The following is a 23280-nucleotide window of genomic DNA, read 5'->3' on the forward strand; positions in this document are numbered from 1 at the left end:
ATTCAGCTGTTGAAGTTTTTCCATCAGTGCTCCAACAGATTTCATTTGAGTGAAGAGTTGATCTTTGACTTGTTCTCTGTCTTCACTGATGGTGATCATGGCAGCTTCAACCTCTTCTTTCTTCTTGTTGACATCCTTCCTCATCAGTTCCAGTTCCTCTCTTTCCAAAAGTAAACTGGTCTTAGTGCTTTCCAATTCTTGTGTTTGTCTCTTCAACTGCTCTTCTTTGAGTTCTTGTTCTTCTTGGTTGGAGGTAATCATGTCCATGGCTTTCTGTAGTCTGTTTTCTTCTGCCTGAAGCTGAGTTTTCAGATGTTTAATGTTGGTTTTCTCTCTATTTATCTCATCAACGAGAATGTCTGTTTGTTCTTTCTGCTTTAGCAACTCAGTCTGTTTGATTTCCAGCTGGTCTCTTTCCTCATTTGTATCTGTTTTCTCTTGTTCTAAACTGTCCCTTTGTTTCAGGATGTCAGACCTCATCAGCTCCAAGTCCTGTTTCTCTTTGTTCATCATCTCACTCTGTCTATCCACATCTCCCCTGTGTTGCTTCAGTTCTGCCCTCAGTTTCTTAAGATCTTGTTCCTCCAGCTCAAACTTCTGCTTCCATTGATTTTCCATGTCTTCTCTCTGATTGACCATGTCAGACATTATACTCATCAGCCTTTTCTTTTCTTTCTCAAGCAGTTCAATGTAAGAAGACATGCTTTCTTTCTGCACTTTTAATGCTGTGCACTTTTGTTCCAATACAGTGCACATCATTACTACATACTCATTGTTTTGTTGTAATCTCTCCATAAAAATGTTCAGGTCTTCACTCATCTTGTCATTCATCTGTTGAAGTTTTTCCGTCAGTGCTTCAACATATTTCATTTGACTGAAGAGTTGATCTTGTCTCATTTTCAGCTCAGACCTTTCTTCTTCCATTCTGTCCTTCAACTGCTCTTCTTTGAATTCTTGTTCTTCTTGTTTGGAGGTATTCGTGTTCATGGCTTTCTGAAGTCTCTCTTGTTCAGCATCAAGCTGACTTGTCAGGTGTTTTATGTTTTTTTTCTCTCTTTTTGTCTCGTCAAGAAGAATGTCTGTTTGTTCTTTCTTCTTTTGTAGCTCAGTCTTTTCGATTTTCAACTGGTCTCTTTCCTCAGTTATATCTGTTTTGTCTTGTTCTAAACTGTCCCTTTGTTTCAGGATGTCAGACCTCATCAGCTCCAAGTCCAGTTTCTCTTTGTCCATCATACCCCTCTCTCTATACAGATCTTCTCTGTATTGCTTCAGCTGTGAATTCATTTCTCCAGGATGTGCTTTTTCCAACAAATCCTCTTGTTTCAGTCGATTCTCCATTTGTAGTCTCTGAGCGACAACTTCTGACAACACGATTTTCAACCCTTCTCGTTCTCTCTGTAATGTCTCTGTGTGACGCAACATTATTTCATTTTGTTTATCCAGAGCCTGATATTTTTGCTCCAAAACATCGACCTGTTTGTCTACATCTTGATTGTTTTGTTTTAGGGTGATGAATTTGGTTTTCACTTTTTCAAGCACTTTTTCAGTCAACTGTTGAAGTTTTTCCCTCAGTGTTTCAACAGATTTCGTTTGACTGAAGAGTTGATCTTGTCTCATTTTCAGCTCAGACCTTTCTCCTTCCATTCTCTCCTTTTCATTCTCAAACATTTGTCTGTCCCTGTCTGTGCTACTCTTCATCTGAATGACTTGTTCTCTGTCTTCACTGATGGTGATCATGGCAGCTTCAACCTCTTCTTTCTTCTTGTTGACATCCTTCCTCATCAGTTCCAGTTCCTCTCTTTCCAAAAGTAAACTGGTCTTAGTGCTTTCCAATTCTTGTGTTTGTCTCTTCAACTGCTCTTCTTTGAATTCTTGTTCTTCTTGTTTGGAGGTATTCATGTTGATGGCTTTCTGAAGTCTCTCTTGTTCAGCATCAAGCTGACTTGTCAGGTGTTTTATGTTGTTTTTCTCTCTATTTATCTCATCAAGAAGAATGTCTGTTTGTTCTTTCTTCTTTTGTAGCTCAGTCTGTTTGATTTTCAACTGGTCTCTGTCCTCAGTTATATCTGTTTTGTCTTGTTCTAAACTGTCACTTTGTTTCAGGATGTCAGACCTCATCAGCTCCAAGTCCAGTCTCTCTTTGTCCATCATACCCCTCTCTTTATCCAGATTCTCTCTGTATTGCTTCAGCTGTGACTTCAGTTCTCCAAGTCTTGTCTTTTCCAACAAATCCTCTTGTTGCAGTTGATTTTCCATTTCTAGTCTCTGAGCGACAACTTCTGACAACACACTTTTCAGTCCTTCTCGTTCTCTCTGTAATGTCTCTGTGTGACGCAACATTGTTTCTTTTTGTTTTTCCAGAGCCTGATATTTTTGCTCCAAAACATCGACCTGTTTGACTACATCTTGGTTGTTTTGTCCTAGAATGATGAATTTGCTTTTCATTTTTTCATGCACTTTTTCATTCAGCTGTTGAAGTTTTTCCCTCAGTGCTCCAACAGATTTCATTTGAGTGAAGAGTTGATCTTTGACTTGTTCTCTGTCTTCACTGATGGTGATCATGGCAGCTTCAACCTCTTCTTTCTTCTTGTTGAGGTCCTTCCTCATCAGTTCCAGTTCCTCATTTTCCAAAAGTAAAATGGTCTCAGTGCTTTCCAATTCTTGTGTTTGTGTCTTCAACTGCTCTTCTTTGAGTTCTTGTGCTTCTTGTTTGGAGGTAATCATGTCCATGGCTTTCTGTAGTCTGTTTTCTTCTGACTGAAGCTGAGTTTTCAGATGTTTAATGTTGGATTTCTCTCTATTTATCTCATCAAGAAGAATGTCTGTTTGTTCTTTCTGTTTTTGCAGCTCAGTCTGTCTGATTTCCAACTGGTCTCTTTTGTCATTCATCTGTTGAAGTTTTTCCCTCAGTGCTCCAACAGATTTCATTTGAGTGAAGAGTTGATCTTGTCTCATTTTCAGCTCAGACCTTTCTCCTTCCATTCTGTCCTTTTCATTCTCAAACATTTGTCTGTCCCTGTCTGTGCTACTCTTCATCTGATTTACTTGTTCTCTGTCTTCACTGATGGTGATCATGGCAGCTTCAACCTCTTCTTTCTTCTTGTTGACATCATTCCTCATCAGTTCCAGTTCCTCTATTTCCAAAAGTAAACTGGTCTTAGTGCGTTCCAATTCTTGTGTTTGTCTCTTCAACTGCTCTTCTTTGAATTCTTGTTCTTCTTGTTTGGAGGTATTCATGTTCATTGCTTTCTGACGCCTCTCTTGTTCAGCATCAAGCTGACTTGTCAGGTGTTTTATGTTTTTTTTCTCTCTTTTTATCTCATCAAGAAGAATGTCTGTTTGTTCTTTCTTCTTTTGTAGCTCAGTCTGTTTGATTTTCAACTGGTCTCTTTCCTCAGTTATATCTGTTTTGTCTTGTTCTAAACTGTCCCTTTGTTTCAGGATGTCAGACCTCATCAGCTCCAAGTCCAGTCTCTCTTTGTCCATCATACCCCTCTCTTTATCCAGATTCTCTCTGTATTGCTTCAGCTGTGACTTCAGTTCTCCAAGTCTTGTCTTTTCCAACAAATCCTCTTGTTGCAGTTGATTTTCCATTTCTAGTCTCTGAGCGACAACTTCTGACAACACACTTTTCAGTCCTTCTCGTTCTCTCTGTAATGTCTCTGTGTGACGCAACATTGTCTCTTTTTGTATTTCCAGAGCCTGATATTTTTGCTCCAAAACATCGACCTGTTTGACTACATCTTGGTTGTTTTGTCCTAGAATGATGAATTTGCTTTTCATTTTTTCATGCACTTTTTCATTCAGCTGTTGAAGTTTTTCCCTCAGTGCTTCAACAGATTTCATTTGACTGAAGAGTTGATCTTTGACTTGTTCTCTGTCTTCACTGATGGTGATCATGGCAGCTTCAACCTCGTCTTTCGTCTTGTTGAGGTCCTTCCTCATCAGTTCCAGTTCCTCTCTTTCCAAAAGTAAACTGGTCTCAGTGCTTTCCAATTCTTGTGTTTGTCTCTTCAACTGCTCTTCTTTGCGTTCTTGTGCTTCTTGTTTGGAGGTAATCATGTCCATGGCTTTCTGTAGTCTGTTTTCTTCTGACTGAAGCTGAGTTTTCAGATGTTTAATGTTGGATTTCTCTCTATTTATCTCATCAAGAAGAATGTCTGTTTGTTCTTTCTGTTTTTGCAGCTCAGTCTGTCTGATTTCCAACTGGTCTCTTTTGTCATTCATCTGTTGAAGTTTTTCCCTCAGTGCTCCAACAGATTTCATTTGAGTGAAGAGTTGATCTTGTTTCATTTTCAGCTCAGACCTTTCTCCTTCCATTCTGTCCTTTTCATTCTCAAACATTTGTCTGTCCCTGTCTGTGCTACTCTTCATCTGATTTACTTGTTCTCTGTCTTCACTGATGGTGATCATGGCAGCTTCAACCTCTTCTTTCTTCTTGTTGACATCATTCCTCATCAGTTCCAGTTCCTCTATTTCCAAAAGTAAACTGGTCTTAGTGCGTTCCAATTCTTGTGTTTGTCTCTTCAACTGCTCTTCTTTGAATTCTTGTTCTTCTTGTTTGGAGGTATTCATGTTCATTGCTTTCTGACGTCTCTCTTGTTCAGCATCAAGCTGACTTGTCAGGTGTTTTATGTTTTTTTTCTCTCTTTTTATCTCATCAAGAAGAATGTCTATTTGTTCTTTCTTCTTTTGTAGCTCAGTCTGTTTGATTTTCAACTGGTCTCTTTCCTCAGTTATATCTGTTTTGTCTTGTTCTAAACTGTCCCTTTGTTTCAGGATGTCAGACCTCATCAGCTCCAAGTCCAGTCTCTCTTTGTCCATCATACCCCTCTCTTTATCCAGATTCTCTCTGTATTGCTTCAGCTGTGACTTCAGTTCTCCAAGTCTTGTCTTTTCCAACAAATCCTCTTGTTGCAGTTGATTTTCCATTTCTAGTCTCTGAGCGACAACTTCTGACAACACACTTTTCAGTCCTTCTCGTTCTCTCTGTAATGTCTCTGTGTGACGCAACATTGTCTCTTTTTGTATTTCCAGAGCCTGATATTTTTGCTCCAAAACATCGACCTGTTTGACTACATCTTGGTTGTTTTGTCCTAGAATGATGAATTTGCTTTTCATTTTTTCATGCACTTTTTCATTCAGCTGTTGAAGTTTTTCCCTCAGTGCTTCAACAGATTTCATTTGACTGAAGAGTTGATCTTTGACTTGTTCTCTGTCTTCACTGATGGTGATCATGGCAGCTTCAACCTCGTCTTTCGTCTTGTTGAGGTCCTTCCTCATCAGTTCCAGTTCCTCTCTTTCCAAAAGTAAACTGGTCTCAGTGCTTTCCAATTCTTGTGTTTGTCTCTTCAACTGCTCTTCTTTGCGTTCTTGTGCTTCTTGTTTGGAGGTAATCATGTCCATGGCAATCTGAAGTCTCTCTTGTTCAGCGTGAAGCTGATTTGTCAGATGTTTCATGTTGGTTTTCTCTCTATAGATCTCATGAAGAAGAATGTCTGTTTGTTCTTTCTGCTTTTGCACCTCAGTCTGTCTGATTTCCAACTGGTCTCTTTTGTCATTTATCTGTTGAAATTTTTCCCTCAGTGCTACAACGGATTTCATTTGACTGAAGAGTTGATCATGTCTCATTTTCAGCTCAGACCTTTCTCCTTCCATTCTCTCCTTTTCATTCTTAAACATTTGACTGTCTCCGTCTGTGCTACTCTTCATCTGATTGACTTGTTCTCTGACTTCACTGATGGTGATCATGGCAGCTTCAACCTCTTCTTTCTTCTTGTTGAGATCCTTCTCCATCAGTTCCAGTTTCTCCCTTTCCAAAAGTAAACTGGTCTTAGTGCTTTCCAATTCTTGTGTTTGTCTCTTCAACTGCTCTTCTTTGAATTCTTGTTCTTCTTCTTTGGAGGTAATCATGTCCTTGGCTTTCTGTAGTCTGTTTTCTTCTGACTGAAGCTGAGTTTTCAGATGTTTAATGTTGGATTTCTCTCTATTTATCTCATCAAGAAGAATGTCTGTTTGTTCTTTCTGTTTTTGCAGCTCAGTCTGTCTGATTTCCAACTGGTCTCTTTTGTCATTCATCTGTTGAAGTTTTTCCCTCAGTGCTCCAACAGATTTCATTTGAGTGAAGAGTTGATCTTGTCTCATTTTCAGCTCAGACCTTTCTCCTTCCATTCTCTCCTTTTCATTCTCAAACATTTGTCTGTCCCTGTCTGTGCTACTCTTCATCTGATTTACTTGTTCTCTGTCTTCACTGATGGTGATCATGGCAGCTTCTACCTCTTCTTTCTTCTTGTTCAGGTCCTTCCTTATCAGTTCCAGTTCCTCTCTTTCCAAAAGTAAACTGGTCTCAGTGCTTTCCAATTCTTGTGTTTGTGTCTTCAACTGCTCTTCTTTGAGTTCTTGTGCTTCTTGTTTGGAGGTAATCATGTCCATGGCAATCTGAAGTCTCTCTTGTTCAGCGTGAAGCTGATTTGTCAGATGTTTCATGTTTTTTTTCTCTCTTTTTATCTCATCAAGAAGAATGTCTGTTTGTTCTTTCTTCTTTTGTAGCTCAGTCTGTTTGATTTTCAACTGGTCTCTTTCCTCAGTTATATCTGTTTTGTCTTGTTCTAAACTGTCCCTTTGTTTCAGGATTTCAGACCTCATCAGCTCCAAGTCCAGTCTCTCTTTGTCCATAATACCCCTCTCTCTATCCAGATTCTCTCTGTATTGCTTCAGCTGTGACTTCAGTTCTCCAAGTCTTGTCTTTTCCAACAAATCCTCTTGTTGCAGTTGATTTTCCATTTCTAGTCTCTGAGCGACAACTTCTGACAACACACTTTTCAGTCCTTCTCGTTCTCTCTGTAATGTCTCTGTGTGACACAACATTATTTCTTTTTGTGTATCCAGAGCCTGATGTTTTTGCTTCAAAACATCAACCTGTTTGACTACATCTTGGTTGTTTTGTCCTAGAATGATGAATTTGCTTTTCATTTTTTCATGCACTTTTTCATTCAGCTGTTGAAGTTTTTCCATCAGTGCTCCAACAGATTTCATTTGAGTGAAGAGTTGATCTTTGACTTGTTCTCTGTCTTCACTGATGGTGATCATGGCAGCTTCAACCTCTTCTTTCTTCTTGTTGACATCCTTCCTCATCAGTTCCAGTTCCTCTCTTTCCAAAAGTAAACTGGTCTTAGTGCTTTCCAATTCTTGTGTTTGTCTCTTCAACTGCTCTTCTTTGAGTTCTTGTTCTTCTTGTTTGGAGGTAATCATGTCCATGGCTTTCTGTAGTCTGTTTTCTTCTGCCTGAAGCTGAGTTTTCAGATGTTTAATGTTGGTTTTCTCTCTATTTATCTCATCAACGAGAATGTCTGTTTGTTCTTTCTGCTTTAGCAACTCAGTCTGTTTGATTTCCAGCTGGTCTCTTTCCTCATTTGTATCTGTTTTCTCTTGTTCTAAACTGTCCCTTTGTTTCAGGATGTCAGACCTCATCAGCTCCAAGTCCTGTTTCTCTTTGTTCATCATCTCACTCTGTCTATCCACATCTCCCCTGTGTTGCTTCAGTTCTGCCCTCAGTTTCTTAAGATCTTGTTCCTCCAGCTCAAACTTCTGCTTCCATTGATTTTCCATGTCTTCTCTCTGATTGACCATGTCAGACATTATACTCATCAGCCTTTTCTTTTCTTTCTCAAGCAGTTCAATGTAAGAAGACATGCTTTCTTTCTGCACTTTTAATGCTGTGCACTTTTGTTCCAATACAGTGCACATCATTACTACATACTCATTGTTTTGTTGTAATCTCTCCATAGAAATGTTCAGGTCTTCACTCATCTTGTCATTCATCTGTTGAAGTTTTTCCGTCAGTGCTTCAACATATTTCATTTGACTGAAGAGTTGATCTTGTCTCATTTTCAGCTCAGACCTTTCTTCTTCCATTCTGTCCTTTTTATTCTCAAACATTTGTCTGTCCCCGTCTGTGCTACTCTTCATCTGATTGACTTGTTCTCTGACTTCACTGATGGTGATCATGGCAGCTTCAACCTCTTCTTTCTTCTTGTTGACATCCTTCCTCATCAGTTCCAGTTCCTCTCTTTCCAAAAGTAAACTGGTCTTAGTGCTTTCCAATTCTTGTGTTTGTCTCTTCAACTGCTCTTCTTTGAGTTCTTGTTCTTCTTGTTTGGAGGTATTCATGTTCATGGTTTTCTGAAGTCTCTCTTGTTCAGCATTAAGCTGACTTGTCAGATGTTTTATGTTGTTTTTCTCTCTATTTATCTCATCAAGAAGAATGTCTGTTTGTTCTTTCTTCTTTTGTAGCTCAGTCTGTTTGATTTTCAACTGGTCTCTTTCCTCAGTTATATCTGTTTTGTCTTGTTCTAAACTGTCCCTTTGTTTCAGGATGTCAGACCTCACCAGCTCCAAGTCCAGTCTCTCTTTGTCCATCATACCCCTCTCTTTATCCAGATTCTCTCTGTATTGCTTCAGCTGTGACTTCAGTTCTCCAAGTCTTGTCTTTTCCACCAAATCCTCTTGTTGCAGTTGATTTTCCATTTCTACTCTCTGAGCGACAACTTCTGACAACACACTTTTCAGCCCTTCTCGTTCTCTCTGTAATGTCTCTGTGTGACGCAACATTGTTTCTTTTTGTTTTTCCAGAGCCTGATATTTTTGCTCCAAAACATCGACCTGTTTGATTACATCTTGGTTGTTTTGTCCTAGAATGATAAATTTGCTTTTCATTTTTTCATGCACTTTTTCATTCAGCTGTTGAAGTTTTTCCCTCAGTGCTTCAACAGATTTCATTTGACTGAAGAGTTGATCTTTGACTTGTTCTCTGTCTTCACTGATGGTGATCATGGCAGCTTCAACCTCTTCTTTCTTCTTGTTCAGGTCCTTCCTTATCAGTTCCAGTTCCTCTCTTTCCAAAAGTAAACTGGTCTCAGTGCTTTCCAATTCTTGTGTTTGTGTCTTCAACTGCTCTTCTTTGAGTTCTTGTGCTTCTTGTTTGGAGGTAATCATGTCCATGGCAATCTGAAGTCTCTCTTGTTCAGCGTGAAGCTGATTTGTCAGATGTTTCATGTTGGTTTTCTCTCTATAGATCTCATGAAGAAGAATGTCTGTTTGTTCTTTCTGCTTTTGCAGCTCAGTCTGTCTGATTTCCAACTGGTCTCTTTTGTCATTTATCTGTTGAAGTTTTTCCCTCAGTGCTCCAACAGATTTCATTTGAGTGAAGAGTTGATCTTGTCTCATTTTCAGCTCAGACCTTTCTCCTTCCATTCTCTCCTTTTCATTCTCAAACATTTGTCTGTCCCTGTCTGTGCTACTCTTCATCTGATTTACTTGTTCTCTGTCTTCACTGATGGTGATCATGGCAGCTTCAACCTCTTCTTTCTTCTTGTTCAGGTCCTTCCTTATCAGTTCCAGTTCCTCTCTTTCCAAAAGTAAACTGGTCTCAGTGCTTTCCAATTCTTGTGTTTGTGTCTTCAACTGCTCTTCTTTGAGTTCTTGTGCTTCTTGTTTGGAGGTAATCATGTCCATGGCAATCTGAAGTCTCTCTTGTTCAGCGTGAAGCTGATTTGTCAGATGTTTCATGTTTTTTTTCTCTCTTTTTATCTCATCAAGAAGAATGTCTGTTTGTTCTTTCTTCTTTTGTAGCTCAGTCTGTTTGATTTTCAACTGGTCTCTTTCCTCAGTTATATCTGTTTTGTCTTGTTCTAAACTGTCCCTTTGTTTCAGGATTTCAGACCTCACCAGCTCCAAGTCCAGTCTCTCTTTGTCCATCATACCCCTCTCTTTATCCAGATTCTCTCTGTATTGCTTCAGCTGTGACTTCAGTTCTCCAAGTCTTGTCTTTTCCACCAAATCCTCTTGTTGCAGTTGATTTTCCATTTCTACTCTCTGAGCGACAACTTCTGACAACACACTTTTCAGCCCTTCTCGTTCTCTCTGTAATGTCTCTGTGTGACGCAACATTGTTTCTTTTTGTTTTTCCAGAGCCTGATATTTTTGCTCCAAAACATCGACCTGTTTGATTACATCTTGGTTGTTTTGTCCTAGAATGATAAATTTGCTTTTCATTTTTTCATGCACTTTTTCATTCAGCTGTTGAAGTTTTTCCCTCAGTGCTTCAACAGATTTCATTTGACTGAAGAGTTGATCTTTGACTTGTTCTCTGTCTTCACTGATGGTGATCATGGCAGCTTCAACCTCTTCTTTCTTCTTGTTCAGGTCCTTCCTTATCAGTTCCAGTTCCTCTCTTTCCAAAAGTAAACTGGTCTCAGTGCTTTCCAATTCTTGTGTTTGTGTCTTCAACTGCTCTTCTTTGAGTTCTTGTGCTTCTTGTTTGGAGGTAATCATGTCCATGGCAATCTGAAGTCTCTCTTGTTCAGCGTGAAGCTGATTTGTCAGATGTTTCATGTTGGTTTTCTCTCTATAGATCTCATGAAGAAGAATGTCTGTTTGTTCTTTCTGCTTTTGCAGCTCAGTCTGTCTGATTTCCAACTGGTCTCTTTTGTCATTTATCTGTTGAAGTTTTTCCCTCAGTGCTCCAACAGATTTCATTTGAGTGAAGAGTTGATCTTGTCTCATTTTCAGCTCAGACCTTTCTCCTTCCATTCTCTCCTTTTCATTCTCAAACATTTGTCTGTCCCTGTCTGTGCTACTCTTCATCTGATTTACTTGTTCTCTGTCTTCACTGATGGTGATCATGGCAGCTTCAACCTCTTCTTTCTTCTTGTTCAGGTCCTTCCTTATCAGTTCCAGTTCCTCTCTTTCCAAAAGTAAACTGGTCTCAGTGCTTTCCAATTCTTGTGTTTGTGTCTTCAACTGCTCTTCTTTGAGTTCTTGTGCTTCTTGTTTGGAGGTAATCATGTCCATGGCAATCTGAAGTCTCTCTTGTTCAGCGTGAAGCTGATTTGTCAGATGTTTCATGTTTTTTTTCTCTCTTTTTATCTCATCAAGAAGAATGTCTGTTTGTTCTTTCTTCTTTTGTAGCTCAGTCTGTTTGATTTTCAACTGGTCTCTTTCCTCAGTTATATCTGTTTTGTCTTGTTCTAAACTGTCCCTTTGTTTCAGGATTTCAGACCTCATCAGCTCCAAGTCCAGTCTCTCTTTGTCCATCATACCCCTCTCTCTATCCAGATTCTCTCTGTATTGCTTCAGCTGTGACTTCAGTTCTCCAAGTCTTGTCTTTTCCAACAAATCCTCTTGTTGCAGTTGATTTTCCATTTCTAGTCTCTGAGCGACAACTTCTGACAACACACTTTTCAGTCCTTCTCGTTCTCTCTGTAATGTCTCTGTGTGACACAACATTATTTCTTTTTGTGTATCCAGAGCCTGATGTTTTTGCTTCAAAACATCAACCTGTTTGACTACATCTTGGTTGTTTTGTCCTAGAATGATGAATTTGCTTTTCATTTTTTCATGCACTTTTTCATTCAGCTGTTGAAGTTTTTCCATCAGTGCTCCAACAGATTTCATTTGAGTGAAGAGTTGATCTTTGACTTGTTCTCTGTCTTCACTGATGGTGATCATGGCAGCTTCAACCTCTTCTTTCTTCTTGTTGACATCCTTCCTCATCAGTTCCAGTTCCTCTCTTTCCAAAAGTAAACTGGTCTTAGTGCTTTCCAATTCTTGTGTTTGTCTCTTCAACTGCTCTTCTTTGAGTTCTTGTTCTTCTTGTTTGGAGGTAATCATGTCCATGGCTTTCTGTAGTCTGTTTTCTTCTGCCTGAAGCTGAGTTTTCAGATGTTTAATGTTGGTTTTCTCTCTATTTATCTCATCAACGAGAATGTCTGTTTGTTCTTTCTGCTTTAGCAACTCAGTCTGTTTGATTTCCAGCTGGTCTCTTTCCTCATTTGTATCTGTTTTCTCTTGTTCTAAACTGTCCCTTTGTTTCAGGATGTCAGACCTCATCAGCTCCAAGTCCTGTTTCTCTTTGTTCATCATCTCACTCTGTCTATCCACATCTCCCCTGTGTTGCTTCAGTTCTGCCCTCAGTTTCTTAAGATCTTGTTCCTCCAGCTCAAACTTCTGCTTCCATTGATTTTCCATGTCTTCTCTCTGATTGACCATGTCAGACATTATACTCATCAGCCTTTTCTTTTCTTTCTCAAGCAGTTCAATGTAAGAAGACATGCTTTCTTTCTGCACTTTTAATGCTGTGCACTTTTGTTCCAATACAGTGCACATCATTACTACATACTCATTGTTTTGTTGTAATCTCTCCATAGAAATGTTCAGGTCTTCACTCATCTTGTCATTCATCTGTTGAAGTTTTTCCGTCAGTGCTTCAACATATTTCATTTGACTGAAGAGTTGATCTTGTCTCATTTTCAGCTCAGACCTTTCTTCTTCCATTCTGTCCTTTTTATTCTCAAACATTTGTCTGTCCCCGTCTGTGCTACTCTTCATCTGATTGACTTGTTCTCTGACTTCACTGATGGTGATCATGGCAGCTTCAACCTCTTCTTTCTTCTTGTTGACATCCTTCCTCATCAGTTCCAGTTCCTCTCTTTCCAAAAGTAAACTGGTCTTAGTGCTTTCCAATTCTTGTGTTTGTCTCTTCAACTGCTCTTCTTTGAGTTCTTGTTCTTCTTGTTTGGAGGTATTCATGTTCATGGTTTTCTGAAGTCTCCCTTGTTCAGCATTAAGCTGACTTGTCAGATGTTTTATGTTGTTTTTCTCTCTATTTATCTCATCAAGAAGAATGTCTGTTTGTTCTTTCTTCTTTTGTAGCTCAGTCTGTTTGATTTTCAACTGGTCTCTTTCCTCAGTTATATCTGTTTTGTCTTGTTCTAAACTGTCCCTTTGTTTCAGGATGTCAGACCTCACCAGCTCCAAGTCCAGTCTCTCTTTGTCCATCATACCCCTCTCTTTATCCAGATTCTCTCTGTATTGCTTCAGCTGTGACTTCAGTTCTCCAAGTCTTGTCTTTTCCACCAAATCCTCTTGTTGCAGTTGATTTTCCATTTCTACTCTCTGAGCGACAACTTCTGACAACACACTTTTCAGCCCTTCTCGTTCTCTCTGTAATGTCTCTGTGTGACGCAACATTGTTTCTTTTTGTTTTTCCAGAGCCTGATATTTTTGCTCCAAAACATCGACCTGTTTGATTACATCTTGGTTGTTTTGTCCTAGAATGATAAATTTGCTTTTCATTTTTTCATGCACTTTTTCATTCAGCTGTTGAAGTTTTTCCCTCAGTGCTTCAACAGATTTCATTTGACTGAAGAGTTGATCTTTGACTTGTTCTCTGTCTTCACTGATGGTGATCATGGCAGCTTCAACCTCTTCTTTCTTCTTGTTCAGGTCCTTCCTTATCAGTTCCAGTTCCTCTCTTTCCAAAAGTAAACTGGTCTCAGTGCTTTCCAATTCTTGTGTTTGTGTCTTCAACTGCTCTTCTTTGAGTTCTTGTGCTTCTTGTTTGGAGGTAATCATGTCCATGGCAATCTGAAGTCTCTCTTGTTCAGCGTGAAGCTGATTTGTCAGATGTTTCATGTTGGTTTTCTCTCTATAGATCTCATGAAGAAGAATGTCTGTTTGTTCTTTCTGCTTTTGCAGCTCAGTCTGTCTGATTTCCAACTGGTCTCTTTTGTCATTTATCTGTTGAAGTTTTTCCCTCAGTGCTCCAACAGATTTCATTTGAGTGAAGAGTTGATCTTGTCTCATTTTCAGCTCAGACCTTTCTCCTTCCATTCTCTCCTTTTCATTCTCAAACATTTGTCTGTCCCTGTCTGTGCTACTCTTCATCTGATTTACTTGTTCTCTGTCTTCACTGATGGTGATCATGGCAGCTTCAACCTCTTCTTTCTTCTTGTTCAGGTCCTTCCTTATCAGTTCCAGTTCCTCTCTTTCCAAAAGTAAACTGGTCTCAGTGCTTTCCAATTCTTGTGTTTGTGTCTTCAACTGCTCTTCTTTGAGTTCTTGTGCTTCTTGTTTGGAGGTAATCATGTCCATGGCAATCTGAAGTCTCTCTTGTTCAGCGTGAAGCTGATTTGTCAGATGTTTCATGTTTTTTTTCTCTCTTTTTATCTCATCAAGAAGAATGTCTGTTTGTTCTTTCTTCTTTTGTAGCTCAGTCTGTTTGATTTTCAACTGGTCTCTTTCCTCAGTTATATCTGTTTTGTCTTGTTCTAAACTGTCCCTTTGTTTCAGGATTTCAGACCTCATCAGCTCCAAGTCCAGTCTCTCTTTGTCCATCATACCCCTCTCTCTATCCAGATTCTCTCTGTATTGCTTCAGCTGTGACTTCAGTTCTCCAAGTCTTGTCTTTTCCAACAAATCCTCTTGTTGCAGTTGATTTTCCATTTCTAGTCTCTGAGCGACAACTTCTGACAACACACTTTTCAGTCCTTCTCGTTCTCTCTGTAATGTCTCTGTGTGACACAACATTATTTCTTTTTGTGTATCCAGAGCCTGATGTTTTTGCTTCAAAACATCAACCTGTTTGACTACATCTTGGTTGTTTTGTCCTAGAATGATGAATTTGCTTTTCATTTTTTCATGCACTTTTTCATTCAGCTGTTGAAGTTTTTCCATCAGTGCTCCAACAGATTTCATTTGAGTGAAGAGTTGATCTTTGACTTGTTCTCTGTCTTCACTGATGGTGATCATGGCAGCTTCAACCTCTTCTTTCTTCTTGTTGACATCCTTCCTCATCAGTTCCAGTTCCTCTCTTTCCAAAAGTAAACTGGTCTTAGTGCTTTCCAATTCTTGTGTTTGTCTCTTCAACTGCTCTTCTTTGAGTTCTTGTTCTTCTTGTTTGGAGGTAATCATGTCCATGGCTTTCTGTAGTCTGTTTTCTTCTGCCTGAAGCTGAGTTTTCAGATGTTTAATGTTGGTTTTCTCTCTATTTATCTCATCAACGAGAATGTCTGTTTGTTCTTTCTGCTTTAGCAACTCAGTCTGTTTGATTTCCAGCTGGTCTCTTTCCTCATTTGTATCTGTTTTCTCTTGTTCTAAACTGTCCCTTTGTTTCAGGATGTCAGACCTCATCAGCTCCAAGTCCTGTTTCTCTTTGTTCATCATCTCACTCTGTCTATCCACATCTCCCCTGTGTTGCTTCAGTTCTGCCCTCAGTTTCTTAAGATCTTGTTCCTCCAGCTCAAACTTCTGCTTCCATTGATTTTCCATGTCTTCTCTCTGATTGACCATGTCAGACATTATACTCATCAGCCTTTTCTTTTCTTTCTCAAGCAGTTCAATGTAAGAAGACATGCTTTCTTTCTGCACTTTTAATGCTGTGCACTTTTGTTCCAATACAGTGCACATCATTACTACATACTCATTGTTTTGTTGTAATCTCTCCATAAAAATGTTCAGGTCTTCACTCATCTTGTCATTCATCTGTTGAAGTTTTTCCGTCAGTGCTTCAACATATTTCATTTGACTGAAGAGTTGATCTTGTCTCATTTTCAGCTCAGACCTTTCTTCTTCCATTCTGTCCTTTTTATTCTCAAACATTTGTCTGTCCCCGTCTGTGCTACTCTTCATCTGATTGACCTGTTCTCTGACTTCACTGATGGTGATCATGGCAGCTTCAACCTCTTCTTTCTTCTTGTTGACATCCTTCCTCATCAGTTCCAGTTCCTCTCTTTCCAAAAGTAAACTGGTCTTAGTGCTTTCCAATTCTTGTGTTTGTCTCTTCAACTGCTCTTCTTTGAGTTCTTGTTCTTCTTGTTTGGAGGTATTCATGTTCATGGTTTTCTGAAGTCTCTCTTGTTCAGCATTAAGCTGACTTGTCAGATGTTTTATGTTGTTTTTCTCTCTATTTATCTCATCAAGAAGAATGTCTGTTTGTTCTTTCTTCTTTTGTAGCTCAGTCTGTTTGATTTTCAACTGGTCTCTTTCCTCAGTTATATCTGTTTTGTCTTGTTCTAAACTGTCCCTTTGTTTCAGGATGTCAGACCTCACCAGCTCCAAGTCCAGTCTCTCTTTGTCCATCATACCCCTCTCTTTATCCAGATTCTCTCTGTATTGCTTCAGCTGTGACTTCAGTTCTCCAAGTCTTGTCTTTTCCACCAAATCCTCTTGTTGCAGTTGATTTTCCATTTCTACTCTCTGAGCGACAACTTCTGACAACACACTTTTCAGCCCTTCTCGTTCTCTCTGTAATGTCTCTGTGTGACGCAACATTGTTTCTTTTTGTTTTTCCAGAGCCTGATATTTTTGCTCCAAAACATCGACCTGTTTGATTACATCTTGGTTGTTTTGTCCTAGAATGATAAATTTGCTTTTCATTTTTTCATGCACTTTTTCATTCAGCTGTTGAAGTTTTTCCCTCAGTGCTTCAACAGATTTCATTTGACTGAAGAGTTGATCTTTGACTTGTTCTCTGTCTTCACTGATGGTGATCATGGCAGCTTCAACCTCTTCTTTCTTCTTGTTCAGGTCCTTCCTTATCAGTTCCAGTTCCTCTCTTTCCAAAAGTAAACTGGTCTCAGTGCTTTCCAATTCTTGTGTTTGTGTCTTCAACTGCTCTTCTTTGAGTTCTTGTGCTTCTTGTTTGGAGGTAATCATGTCCATGGCAATCTGAAGTCTCTCTTGTTCAGCGTGAAGCTGATTTGTCAGATGTTTCATGTTGGTTTTCTCTCTATAGATCTCATGAAGAAGAATGTCTGTTTGTTCTTTCTGCTTTTGCAGCTCAGTCTGTCTGATTTCCAACTGGTCTCTTTTGTCATTTATCTGTTGAAGTTTTTCCCTCAGTGCTCCAACAGATTTCATTTGAGTGAAGAGTTGATCTTGTCTCATTTTCAGCTCAGACCTTTCTCCTTCCATTCTCTCCTTTTCATTCTCAAACATTTGTCTGTCCCTGTCTGTGCTACTCTTCATCTGATTTACTTGTTCTCTGTCTTCACTGATGGTGATCATGGCAGCTTCAACCTCTTCTTTCTTCTTGTTGACATCCTTCCTCATCAGTTCCAGTTCCTCTCTTTCCAAAAGTAAACTGGTCTTAGTGCTTTCCAATTCTTGTGTTTGTCTCTTCAACTGCTCTTCTTTGAATTCTTGTTCTTCTTGTTTGGAGGTATTCATGTTCATTGCTTTCTGACGTCTCTCTTGTTCAGCATCAAGCTGACTTGTCAGGTGTTTTATATTTTTTTTCTCTCTTTTTATCTCATCAAGAAGAATGTCTGTTTGTTCTTTCTTCTTTTGTAGCTCAGTCTGTTTGATTTTCAACTGGTCTCTTTCCTCAGTTATATCTGTTTTGTCTTGTTCTAAACTGTCCCTTTGTTTCAGGATGTCAGACCTCATCAGCTCCAAGTCCAGTCTCTCTTTGTCCATCATACCCCTCTCTTTATCCAGATTCTCTCTGTATTGCTTCAGCTGTGACTTCAGTTCTGCAAGTCTTGTCTTTTCCACCAAATCCTCTTGTTGCAGTTGATTTTCCATTTCTACTCTCTGAGCGACAACTTCTGACAACACACTTTTCAGTCCTTCTCGTTCTCTCTGTAATGTCTCTGTGTGACACAACATTATTTCTTTTTGTGTATCCAGAGCCTGATGTTTTTGCTTCAAAACATCAACCTGTTTGACTACATCTTGGTTGTTTTGTCCTAGAATGATGAATTTGCTTTTCATTTTTTCATGCACTTTTTCATTCAGCTGTTGAAGTTTTTCCATCAGTGCTCCAACAGATTTCATTTGAGTGAAGAGTTGATCTGATCTCATTTTCAGCTCAGACCTTTCTCCTTCCGTTCTGTCCTTTTCATTCTCAAACATTTGTCTGTCCCTGTCTGTGCTACTCTTCATCTGATTTAGTTGTTCTCTGTCTTCACTAATGGTGATCATGGCAGCTTCAACCTCTTCTTTGTTCTTGTTGACATCCTTCCTCATCAGTTCCAGTTCCTCTCTTTCCAAAAGTAAACTGGTCTTAGTGCTTTCCAAGTCTTGTGTTTGTCTCTTCAACTGCTCTTCTTTGAGTTCTTGTTCTTCTTGTTTGGAGGTAATCATGTCCATGGCTTTCTGTAGTCTGTTTTCTTCTGCCTGAAGCTGAGTTTTCAGATGTTTAATGTTGGTTTTCTCTCTATTTATCTCATCAACGAGAATGTCTGTTTGTTCTTTCTGCTTTAGCAACTCAGTCTGTTTGATTTCCAGCTGGTCTCTTTCCTCATTTATATCTGTTTTCTCTTGTTCTAAACTGTCCCTTTGTTTCAGGATGTCAGACCTCATCAGCTCCAAGTCCTGTTTCTCTTTGTTCATCATCTCACTCTGTCTATCCACATCTCCCCTGTGTTGCTTCAGTTCTGCCCTCAGTTTCTTAAGATCTTGTTCCTCCAGCTCAAACTTCTGCTTCCATTGATTTTCCATGTCTTCTTTCTGATTGACCATGTCAGACATTATACTCATCAGCCTTTTCTTTTCTTTCTCAAGCAGTTCAATGTAAGAAGACATGCTTTCTTTCTGCACTTTTAATGCTGTGCACTTTTGTTCCAATACAGTGCACATCATTACTACATACTCATTGTTTTGTTGTAATCTCTCCATAAAAATGTTCAGGTCTTCACTCATCTTGTCATTCATCTGTTGAAGTTTTTCCGTCAGTGTTTCAACATATTTCATTTGACTGAAGAGTTGATCTTGTCTCATTTTCAGCTCAGACCTTTCTTCTTCCATTCTGTCCTTTTTATTCTCAAACATTTGTCTGTCCCCGTCTGTGCTACTCTTCATCTGATTGACTTGTTCTCTGACTTCACTGATGGTGATCATGGCAGCTTCAACCTCTTCTTTCTTCTTGTTGACATCCTTCCTCATCAGTTCCAGTTCCTCTCTTTCCAAAAGTAAACTGGTCTTAGTGCTTTCCAATTCTTGTGTTTGTCTCTTCAACTGCTCTTCTTTGAGTTCTTGTTCTTCTTGTTTGGAGGTATTCATGTTCATGGTTTTCTGAAGTCTCTCTTGTTCAGCATTAAGCTGACTTGTCAGATGTTTTATGTTGTTTTTCTCTCTATTTATCTCATCAAGAAGAATGTCTGTTTGTTCTTTCTTCTTTTGTAGCTCAGTCTGTTTGATTTTCAACTGGTCTCTTTCCTCAGTTATATCTGTTTTGTCTTGTTCTAAACTGTCCCTTTGTTTCAGGATGTCAGACCTCACCAGCTCAAAGTCCAGTCTCTCTTTGTCCATCATACCCCTCTCTCTATCCAGATCCTCTCTGTATTGCTTCAGCTGTGACCTCAGTTCTTCTAGTCTCTGAACGACAACTTCTGACAACACACTTTTCAAACCTTCTCGTTCTCTCTGTAATGTCTCTGTGTGACGCAACATTACTTCTTTTTGTTTATCCAGAGCCTGATATTTTTGCTCCAAAACATTGACCTGTTTGATGACATCTTGATTGTTTTGTTCTAGGATGATGAATTTGGTTTTCATTTTTTCACGCACTTTTTCATTCAGCTGTTGAAGTTTTTCCCTCAGTGCCTCAACAGATTTCATTTGACTGAAGAGTTGATCTTTGACTTGTTCTCTGTCTTCACTGATGGTGATCATGGCAGCTTCAACCTCTTCTTTCTTCTTGTTGACATCCTTCCTCATCAGTTCCAGTTCCTCTCTTTCCAAAAGTAAACTGGTCTCAGTGCTTTCCAATTCTTGTGTTTGTCTCTTCAACTGCTCTTCTTTGAGTTCTTGTTCTTCTTGTTTGGAGGTAATCATGTCCATGGCTTTCTGTAGTCTGTTTTCTTCTACCTGAAGCTGAGTTTTCAGATGTTTAATGTTGTTTTTTTCTCTATATATCTCATGAAGAAGAATGTCTGTTTGTTCTTTCTGCTTTTGCAGCTCAGTCTGTCTGATTTCCAACTGGTCTCTTTTATCATTTATCTGTTGAAGTTTTTCCCTCAGTGCTACAACGGATTTCATTTGACTAAAGAGTTGATTGTGTCTCATTTTCAGCTCAGACCTTTCTCCTTCCATTCTGTCCTTTTCATTCTCAAACATTTGTCTGTCCCCGTCTGTGCTACTCTTCATCTGATTGACTTGTTCCCTGTCTTCACTGATGGTGATCATAGCATCCTTCTCCATCAGTTCCAGTTTCTCTCCAATTTCTGTTTTCTCTTGTTCTAAAGTCTCCCTTTGTTTCAGGATGTCAGTCCTCATCAGCTCCCATTCCGGTTTCCGAATTAGTTTCCAGTGCTTCTGAATTGGATGTGAAACTTCTGTCATAGTGACCATTCTGGACTCCTCCACTCCTCCTTTGCTCACATTCTTTTCTCTCTGCATCTTGATTTGCATGATCTCTAGTTCATCCCGTTCTCTGTTGATCCTCTCTAGCCGTTGTTCAAGCTCTTTCTTACTTTTCTGCATTACCTTCTTGAGGGCATCTTTTTCTCCTTTGACCTCAGCCCACATCTTTTTAGCTTCTTGCTCTTTTCGAATGCCTTTTTGGATCATCCGTTGATTTAGTCTTTTTTCCATCTCCAACTCGGACTTCATCACTTCAATCTCTCTTCCTTCTCTTTTAACTTTTTCTCGTCTGATGTCAAGCTCCTGTTTTTGTTTTTGGATTTCACCCCTCATGTGGACCATTTGATCCACCTCCACTTTTGCTTTCATGGTCATTTTTTCAAAATCCATCTTTACCTGATATTTTATTTGGATCATATTGTTTCTTAGATTCCTGTTCTCAGCATTTACTGCTTTGAGCTCTTCTCTTTGTTTGCCCCAATGTACATTTACATGTTCCAGCATTGCCATTTCTCTTCTCATTATTTCCAAATCTACATTAATCTTTTGTCTAATGTTTTCAAGGTCAATAACAAAACTTCTGGCTTTTGAGCTTTGGAGTGTCATTTCCACTTCCTCCCTGATGCTTGTCACCTCTTGTTTTTCTTGTTTCCTTTCTACTTGCACAGCACTAGTCTGCTCTTTTAAACCCTGCTTCTCTTCAGCCTGCTCTTCCTTCTGCCATTGTACTTTCATCTTCAACATTTCACACTCATCCCCCTCTCTCATGGCTTCCGGCCTTTGGTCTAATCCTCTTCTTCTCTCTTTGTTCTCATCTGTCAGTTCTACATTTTCTCTATGTATTTCATTCCACTTTATTTCACTCTTTTCCTTTTTTCGCATGCTTTTTCTAAATATCTTTTGATTTTCCTTTTTCTTTATTTCCAGCTCTGCTTTCAGCAGCTCCAACTCTCTTATTTCTCTTTTAGTCAGTTGCAGCCTGTCATCAAGCTCCTGCTTCTGTCTTTCAATCTCATGCTTTTGTGCCTCAGCTTGTTGTCTTTCTATTCCCACATTCTCCTTTTCTACTCGTATCTCTTGTTTCAGAATCTCAATCTCTTCTCTCTCAGTCTTTTGTTCCACTTTTTCATTTATAGCCTTTTTCAGTTGTTCAATTTCACAGTTTTTCTGATCCAAACTATCCATTTTCAGTTTGATATCCTTTTCCAGTTTCTCCAATTTTGATCTGAGTCTGATCATTTCTTTTTCCTTTTCCTCAATTTCTTTGCCCATTCTTTTCTTTGTTATTTTGGCGAGTCTTGCTATGTCTCCCTCCTCTCTCACGTGATCTTTTTCCTGCTGGATTTCAGAGTTAAGTTTTTCACAGTAAGCTCTTTCCTGGGATAATAAAAGATGGCTGTTCTTCACATCTTGTTTTAAAGTCTCAATTGTAGAGTTAAGGTCTTCCAACTTCCTCATTTTTACTTTGGTGCCTGTCAAAATAATCTCCATGTCTTCTCTTTTCTGTTTTGTCTTAGCGACAATTCTCTCTACAGTGCTCCTAAGTTTTGCAATTTTCTGCTCCGTCAGTTCAGTTTGTCTCTGCATTTTTATTTTTAAAATATCAGATTCACCTCTCTCTCTCAAAGTATTCTCTAATCTCTGATCCAGTTTTCTTTTCTGTTTTTTCACCAAGGTTTTCATCAATCTCATGTTGCTCATTTCTTCTCTGACATGCATTTGCCTTTGCACTATTGCAGTTTTTAATTGTTTCAAAAGCTCTTGAAACTGTTTCATGTCTTGTAGAAATCCTTTAATTCCAGTTTCTTCATCCTTATGATCTTTGTTAATAAGACTTTCTTCAGCTTGATTTTCAAACACTAGTCTCATGATTTCTTGTGTTCTATAAATCTCTGCCCTAAGTCTTTGTATATCAGAACTTCTTGTGTCTTTTCTGTCAGAACATCCGTCTATCTCCTCAGTATGTGTCTGCATATTTTCTACTGACTTCCGTCTTCGTTCTTCCATCTCCATCTGAAAATCTGCAATACATTCTTGTTCAGCCTTATTGTCAGTCCCCTGTTTGTGCACTTTTACTTCATATTTAACTGCTTCATGTTTAAAAACATTGGTGCTGTCCATGACTGTAATTTGTAACCCATTTTCAGTCTCTGGCTTTTGGCTCTGCAGGTCATTTATTTCCATAATGAGCATTTTAATGCCTTCATTTTTTTCCTCCATGTTCTCCATAGCATACTTTATTTGCTCCCTTATTTTCTCCTCTCTCTCCTTGAGTTTGTACATCTGCCTTTGCACTTCTTTAATTTCTCTTCCAGGTATCACTAATTCTGCCTGATCATAATCCATTAATGTGTCTTCATACATTTTTGTCGGCATCTGTAATAAAATATTCTGCTCTTCCTGTGCGTCCACTGTAAAAAAGGCTTGTCGCTGTTTGTACTCTGAATGCATGTGCTCTTGATCTTTTACCTCTATATCTTGATGCTGTTCTTCTAATGTTATCGATTGTTGCATAGACCAGGTTTCATTTGTTATACATGCTGCTTCTTCTTTGTCAGTTGCAATTTCAAATGTTTGATGTTTGAGATGGTCTCTGACTGTGTCGTTCTTTGGTTCTTGAAGTTTAGCTGTAATCCTTGGAAATGTATTTTTGGCTGTAGATTCATTCAAGACCCATTTGCTGACCTGAATTTTCATGGAAGTCATCTTATCCTTCACAAAAAAGAAAGAAAGACTTGTCATTATTTTTACAAAAAATCAAAGAATTTCTAACTGTTTAACTGTAATTGTAAGTTAAATTATAAGAAATAAAAAATATTTTAAAAAATGTACTTGTTTATATTAAGTGAGTACTTACTTGAGTTAAAAGCAATAATGTGTGCAAAACAGATCTTCACACTTTAATTTTCAATTTAGAATTATGCCTCCAATAATCAGCAAACTTATTTTTCCTACAACTGTGCAATGCAGGACTGGAATGGCCATCTGGTATACCATGGAGATGCCCGGTGGGTTGGCAGGTCTCTTGGACCAAACAAACTTTTTTTAAATGATTTTTAAATTAATCTTTAAAAAAAATGTTTGTGCTTGACTGATAGCCCAATGGCCCCCTCTGCTGTCAAATAATCGATCGGT

The 23280-nt window shown here is 38.8% G+C and overlaps 1 protein-coding gene across 1 annotated transcript in view; it reads right to left on the reverse strand.

The window, feature by feature from the left end:
* Nucleotides 1–23280, reverse strand: part of LOC131986221 (nesprin-2-like) — a 31066-nt gene that overhangs the window by 169 nt on the left and 7617 nt on the right. The window contains exon 4 of the mRNA XM_059351073.1: nucleotides 37–22857. Within this exon, the coding sequence (XP_059207056.1) occupies nucleotides 37–22857 (22821 nt within the window). The remainder of the gene's footprint in view (nucleotides 1–36; nucleotides 22858–23280) is intronic.

This window comes from Centropristis striata, chromosome 15 (genome assembly GCF_030273125.1).
Source record: "Centropristis striata isolate RG_2023a ecotype Rhode Island chromosome 15, C.striata_1.0, whole genome shotgun sequence".
NCBI lineage: Eukaryota > Metazoa > Chordata > Actinopteri > Perciformes > Serranidae > Centropristis > Centropristis striata.